The sequence below is a fragment of the Salvelinus fontinalis genome, chromosome 3 (genome assembly GCF_029448725.1).
Source record: "Salvelinus fontinalis isolate EN_2023a chromosome 3, ASM2944872v1, whole genome shotgun sequence".
Classification (NCBI taxonomy): Eukaryota; Metazoa; Chordata; class Actinopteri; order Salmoniformes; family Salmonidae; genus Salvelinus; species Salvelinus fontinalis.
In genome coordinates this window covers 2849294-2856793 of record NC_074667.1, presented here as the reverse complement: position 1 = coordinate 2856793, position 7500 = coordinate 2849294, and the positions used below count along the sequence as shown (strand labels likewise).

The 7500-nt window shown below is 44.6% G+C and overlaps 1 protein-coding gene across 6 annotated transcripts in view; it reads right to left on the bottom strand.

Moving 5' to 3' along the window:
* LOC129836127 (SH3 and PX domain-containing protein 2A-like) overlaps positions 1-7500 on the bottom strand; it is a 134444-nt gene that overhangs the window by 42607 nt on the left and 84337 nt on the right. For all 6 annotated transcript variants that reach the window (XM_055901972.1, XM_055901963.1, XM_055901945.1 and 3 more), the window contains one exon: positions 3843-3971. In XM_055901972.1, the coding sequence (XP_055757947.1) occupies positions 3843-3971 (129 nt within the window). The remainder of the gene's footprint in view (positions 1-3842; positions 3972-7500) is intronic.

Here is a 7500-nt window from a genome sequence, read left to right as displayed (position 1 = left end):
AGCCTGTGTGTGTTTATGCGTGCGTGTTTGCATGTGCATACATCATTTCACGCATGTGTGTGAGTACGTGACCATGTGTGTGAATGTGTGTCTAGGTGGGTTTTGCACGGTAAGCGTGCCTAAGCTCTTTAGGACTATGGTGACAAATTCCCCCTTCAACCTGGCAAAGATCGCATAGAGAGTGAGGCGAGGGGCAAATGTCTTCTCCGGCTGGGCTTGTGGGCTGAGAGAGAGAGGCACAGTAACCCAAAGGGATCTTGTTTGCTGCGTAGCATCACAGTCCTCCTGCAAGATCCATTAGGCCGGGGTAAGGACACAGAAAATAGGGGAATTTTCCATATTCAGCCACAGTATGGAGCCACAGAATGGAGGCCCAGTTGCATTGATTAATTTTGGTGCAACTATGGTATCAGAACTCTAACAGAGCCAAAACTGAACAAATAAAGACCGACCTACCAGTCTTCAAAGACTATTCTATATAATATACATTTGATAGCATTCACCTATATCATGGTGATAACAACTTTGCAGGAAGCACAATAAACGGATTGCTCCATATAACGTCTGGTCACACATGCAAGTGATGTGTTTCCCATGTGAGGCCTCTTCCCTCCAGACTCTCTGTGATTTCCCATGTCCAAGGAATGACCGGGGTGGGAGAAAACCAGGACACTGGCCCATACATAGCCTCCACTCCTCCTTTTCTCCTCCTCTTTCCCTCCTTCCAAAAGGAGTCTGGCGTGTCCACCTACTTGCCCTTCCATACATCTCTCTTTACTAGATAGTAGCTCGTAAATCTCCGGACAGACAGTCAGACGCATATCTCACAGCCAAAACTGTGATCAGCACACACGCACACACACATTGTACAGTCTCACGTAGCGATACTGGTGTCTTGTTGACACTATACGGTGAAACAGCTGCTGTTGAACTAGAGCGCACGCGGCCGATAACTTCTCGCAGTAGGGGTCGGGTATAACAATAACATCCGACTCGGGATTAGGATCCCGCAACTATCGAGGTAAACAGTGCATGAAGCGGAAAAAAACTGCTGCTACAGTAAAGTGGTTTACTGCAGTGGATGTTTTTTCATTGGCTGTTGCTTGACCCGAACCGTTCCTAACTGCATATGATATACTGTTTAGAGATTGTATGGAGAGGAGAATAAAAAGCACAGAGTCTGGATAAGATTGGTAGAAGCTAACTTAAAAGCATAAGTTGTCATAATGCCGAGATGCATGGGGTGAGGAACATTAAAGCAACATTAAAATAACATTGAAGAAATAGGGGGCCTAGTAAATTGGGAGATTGCAATGTTAAATTACCGTCTGTGTTTCTGCGATCAAAACGTCAAAGGACATAAACAAGCAGAGCTGTGGCGACTCCAAGGTCGCATTAAAGTGCTGAAAAAGTGAAAGGGTTTCTGGGATATACAAGGCACTAGGACTTGTATAGCCTGCCAATGATGTCACCGTGGATCGTTGCTCTAGTTCTTTGGCCTAACGGTGGAGAGATATGGAGACGTTTGAGCATGTTTACAGTATTTTGTTTGTTTTTCCTGCACTTTTGTAAGGAAACTGTCAGAGATTTTAAGGTTATTTTTCAGGCTTAGTCTATGCACTAGTTTGAGTATATGAGCGTTCAGCTCCGGTGACAACACAGCTTGTTTTCTTATTTGTTTTTATATTTTGGTATTGAAACTGTCCCGAGTACTGAATATTTACGGATCTTGTCCTAGTTTAGTTTTAATGTGCCCGATCGTGGGGGTAATTGGGGTTTCCAATGCAGTGTGTCAGTGCCACCAATAATTGTATAATTATGGCGTGGTTTTGGCATACGCACAGGCAATTAACTTGAATATTCATGAAACGAAACATATAATGACTCTCACTCTAGCGTGTGACTCTTACAAAATCTCTATGAATCGAAGCCTCTTCAAGTCACATATCTCTCAAAACATAACTCATTGCAGCTTAAAGGTTGACAGAACGAAACCTCACAAAAGAGAGACTGAAAGAAACATTGCATTTCACATTTACATTTTAGTCATTTAGCAGACAATCTTCGCTAAAGGGACTTTGGACAATCAGTTCATTTAACTAAGATAGTTAAAACAACCACATCTCACATTCATTGCGGGACTGCACTTCCCAGCGTTCACATTTTCTGATAAGATTAGGTTTCCCCTTAGCCATGTATGACATTGAATACATTGAATATTCACAAAAGAAGATCAGCATTGCAAAAACATCTGCACCTCTATTCCCATACGGAGTGTGGCAGAGCTGCCGCGTTGGCTAGCCCGGACAATTGTCTCACTGTACTGACAATGAATGGAATGGGAAATACAGCAAAAAGCTGTTGAAACAGCCTGATGTCAAAAGCACATGGGGCTGAAAGAGTGGGGAGAGAGAGAGAGAGAAAGAGAGCGAGCGAGGGAGAGAGAGAGAGAGAGAGCACCACAAGGGGAACGTCAACCGTTGAAGGATAGTGGGTGGCTGGGTCGATTGTAAAACGAAAGAAAAAGAGAGATTCATTAACTTGCATAACGACTCAAAGATGCGTTCAAGACGCTGTGAGAAAACACACGCGCGCACATACACTCATACACTCACACACACACACACACACACACACACTCACACTCTCACACACACACTCACACACACACTCACACACACACACACACACACACACACACACACACACACACACACACACACACACACACCACACACACACTCACACACACACACTCACACACACACACACACACACACACACACACACACACACACACACTCACACACACACACCATTATTTGAAAGGAAGATGTGTGTGGATGTATCACTGCCAAAGGGTTTTCTGCTGATGGTAGACTGTTAGGCTGTTGTGGTTGTTAATCTTGAGTTGTGCAAGCTGTCAATGGCTTGTTACCATGGCAAGTTAGATCCAGGTCTCGTGTTGCTAAATCAAGTTTGGATCAAAACCAAACATAAAGGGCAAAATATTCACATTGACTTTTCCCTCAACCCATTTTATTCAGGGTTTATACATACTCTGAAACTCTGTAAACGTCTTGCTGGGATTCAACAACTCAACTGCCATGTCCTTGGTTTTTGAGAACATTGTGAAGTACAATGAAATTGGATGCAAACATAAGGGTGACAATAGTACACGCAGCCAGTTATCCCAAGGCTTCCAAATAACACGTGAGGAATCAAGCTGGTGAGGCAGAATTGATCTCTCTGCCTCGGTCTCACTGGATCTTTCTCCCCTCAAAACTTTGCTCGTCGACCTTTGCCTTTCCAAGACGGAACTCGTAACACATCTCACACTCCACTAAAGTAAAGTGGACTATTAATTATAAGTCTGCATTCCTGCTGCACAAGGCAACAGATTGGCCTCCAGCCAAACGCTGCCACATGCACACACACAAATACACACACACACACACCTTCACACAAACCCAAGCATGCAAGCACAGACAAACACACACCGACTCAAAACACACACACCGGACTGCTGGCCAAACGGCAAGCCTCCAGGTGGAGCCAAGCCCCAGTTAGAAGACAGAGAGAACGATTAGGGGAGCGACAGAGGTAGAGAGGGAGGAGGGGAAGAAAAGGGGGGATCCTTGAGGACAAAGAGGGACAGAGGGAAGGAAACAGAACATGAAGTGACACCATGAGAGGAAAGAAGGAACGAGATGCTGACTGTGCATAGGTTTGTGTGTGTGTGTCTGCGTGTATATGTGTGTGTGTGTGTCTGTTTGTGAGAGAGAAAGATAGGTCAAATACAACACAAAGCAGCATACACAGCATGTAAACACACTACTCACCACTCTCGCTCTTCTCGATCACGTCCACCGTCTCCCCGGCCTGCAGGCTGATCTCAGAGTTCTCCTGCCTCTCGTAGTTGGCCACCACCACGTACTGCTCCAGCACCATAGGGTCCGAGCTGTCAATGCCTGCACGGGAGGACGGGAAGAAACACGCCGTCAGCCAGCTCCCAGTCCCCACCATGGCACCCCTACCCCGTGGTGGTCGCAAGCGCCCGCCGCCACCGCGCGCCCGGTAACGGTATGCCGCCATAGGCCGAATCCGCTCCGTTGCTCCTCCCCAGCCAATCAGAACGCTCGCTCAGGATATTATCGCTGCATTTTATTCCCAAACGTCTGGCCATATAGCGGAACCTTTCCCCGGCCCACACCAACGGACCAGGAAGCATTTGAAAGAAGTCAAAACGAAAAAGGAGGGATGAAATAAAGAGAGAGAAAAACGTGTTCTCCGTTACGGGGCCTCCGTAATCGAAACAAACGTCCGAAAGAAAGAGAGACGAAGGGAAGAGAGGGTAAAAGAAAGAGAAAAGGAGGAGAGGACAGGGAGAGCTGCTGAACAGTTGGAGTTGGAGACAGACTCGAGTCGGGACTGGAAGAATAGAAAATGTTTTCCCCTGGAAAATCAGTAGTGTGGCTTGCTCTCTCTCTCCTCCTCCTCTCTCTCTCTCTGTTTGGGAGCCTGCCGTTGGACGAGGAGTAGGGGGCTGTACCACGCCAATCAAGGCAGTCAGGCCTACCAGGCCTTAAATAGAAACATATGAGTGGGACGGAGAGAGAGAGAGAGAGAGAGAGAGAGAGAGAGAGAGAGAGAGAGAGAGAGAGAGAGAGAGAGAGAGAGAGAGAGAGAGAGACAGAGAGAGAGACAGAGAGAGAGAGAGAGAGAGAGAGAGAGAGAGAGAGAGAGAGAGAAGAAAACAAGAGTGCGGCATAACCCAAGTTGAAACGGTTTCTTCTTGTGTTTCACATAAACATAGGCCCAGCATCTGTCTCTCTCTCCTTTTTTCCCTCTCTCTTCTTTTCATTGTAGCTCCCAATGATAAACTCTTGAGTGCCAGCAATGACTTCATTCACAAAGTTCACGTGGTGTGTGTGTGTTTGATTTAAGTCACAAGCACTGTTTGTTGACGTTTTGCTACGCAGTGATATGATTGTAACCCACGCTTTGGGATTTTTCTTAAAATTGTTACTCATTTCCTGCCCTCTTAAAGGCTCTACTTAATTTCTCTTCGACCTTATTCATAAACACAATGATGTCTTATCCAACCTGCGTCTGAAGAGTTTAAATATAATATATATTTAAATATATTTATATATTTAAAATATAGTTTAAATTTAAACATCCCATGTATTCCTAAATTGATATCACAGCACTCCAGTAAAGTGAATTACCCTCCACCACTAACTCTTTGTCGAGGATTCAATAGACAAGGGGACGCGATCCGTTGGCCAGTGAATAGCACCATGTCAACACGTGTGTCCCTTTATGACATGTCTGTTGTTTACGTCTCTTTTCCAGGAGCATTTCCAAACGTCACGAGGAAAAACCCCAAACACTGGCAGCCATCTTTGTTTTTCTAGGCACCTAGCTAGGTCCAAGGACCTCCACTTTCTGTGCGAACGAATGTGGAAACCAAACATTGGACACGCACACACACACGCGGACATGCATTCTGCGAGTTCCTGTGGAAATTGATTTGTGAGCAGACATAAAGTTAGTGAGGTAGGAGAAACGGTCAAAACAGAAGAACATGCAGGAGGCAGATAATCCTAAAATGCACTACTGTGTGTGTGTGTGTGTGTGTGTGTGTGTGTGTGTGTGTGTGTGTGTGTGTGTGTGTGTGTGTGTGTGTGTGTGTGTGTGTGTGTGTGTGTGTGTGTGTGTGTGTGTGTGTGTGTGTGTGTGTGTGTGTGTGTGTGTGTGTGTGTTACTGTTGTGTGAAAGGGTCTGGGTAACAGTCATGCCATTGATGCACAGCACCTGTCTAGTGGCTACTGCATGTACATCTCTATTCTATTCTATTGTATTATTTTCTATTCTACTCGAGACAAATATGAGTGCAAAACAAGTACCGTAAGTGGGAAAATGAAGACAGTGGCCCGTCAGCATAATTCCATTCCCACCCAATAGCTGTGTCCATATGAATATGATTATACTGTATGATTGTTGCCAGCTATTGTATCATTCTAGCTAACGGAATTGGACCTTGAATATAAACCATGTCGGTGGTGAGGATCCTCTGCATTGACAGCATTGCCTGTGTATTTGCTATAGCCTGGTCCCAGATCTGTTCGTGCTGTCTTGTCACATCCTTTTGTCGTTGCCATGCCATACCATAGACCGAGTTGACTATACAGCACACACATATGTGGGCAGCAAGCCTTTGACAATGCTGTATGACAGCACGTCTACTTTCAAACCAACACCGTGGCTAAATATGGCCCTTGGTCAAAAGTAGTGCACTAAATAGGGACCAGGGTACAATTTGGGACTAAAACCTATCTGTGCTACAAGCCTATTAAAATGATTGGGATTTAATAATTCAATGAGATTTAAAGACAGCTTATTTCCCAATCCTTTGACACAAGATGTCTGTCAAACGTTTCTCATTGAGAACATGGCAAAATTCAATTTCTACAGTCAAATAAACAACAGCTAACAAACCTAAGTATTATAAAACGGGCGTTACAACATCCTAACGCTGCGATGTCGCAAGGAAGAGAGAGGGGATTAAGAAATGCAGCGTTTTAACGGTCGAAACTCAAGACGCTTCATTGGACTATAACACAGATAAGTATCTCCACATGGGCCTATATAAACGAAAAGGCTAGCCAACAGCACAAGGTAACGCAGTTAGTCTTTACTCCTCATCGAAGATTCCCCTGTCTGTGACTGCTTAATATGGTCAAATAAATACAAAGATTGAGTCTCAAATCTTTCTGATGGGCCTTATATTTCCTATTTCCTAATCCCTTACCCCTCCCTCTACTCATGCTGTTTGAGAACGGAAACTATTTTCCTTTCTCTTAACCCTTATGACAGCATAATATTATTCTGATTCCCTACAGTGAGTTCACTATTACTATATAGCCAACTCCTATGTGGGAACAGGTCAAAGGTAGTGCACTATATAGGGCATAGGGTGTAATATGAGATATGGCCAAAGCACATGCAGGCAAATGAACATATGTAAGGCGCTACAGGGTGCAAATGGGGTCAAACTTAGTTGTAAAATAACACTGGATCAACCCTCCACATGCTGCCTGCTGTCTCTATGGATACGGTCGACTGTTGTGTGGACAACCGGGAAACATCATGAATCATAACAGTTGCTTATATCTTGGTGTCAATCTCATAATGATCCGCATTTTTCTTCAAAACTCACATTGACACTTTGAAAGTGCTAATACAAGGAAACAGAGTTGTTTTTCTCTAAATGTTGCACCAATCGCCTAAGTTGACTGGGATAACATTTGGAAAATGCTCTCCAGATGCTGGGGGATTCAGGCCCTTTCTATTCCTGTTAAACTATTCCTGTTAAACGCTTGATGTGATGTGTTTATTTCTGGAGAAAAACACATTAATTGCTGCGATGTTTATTTGTAGATCTGCCGACGTGTTCTCTCTCTCTCTCTCTCTCTCTCTCTCTCTCTGTCTCTC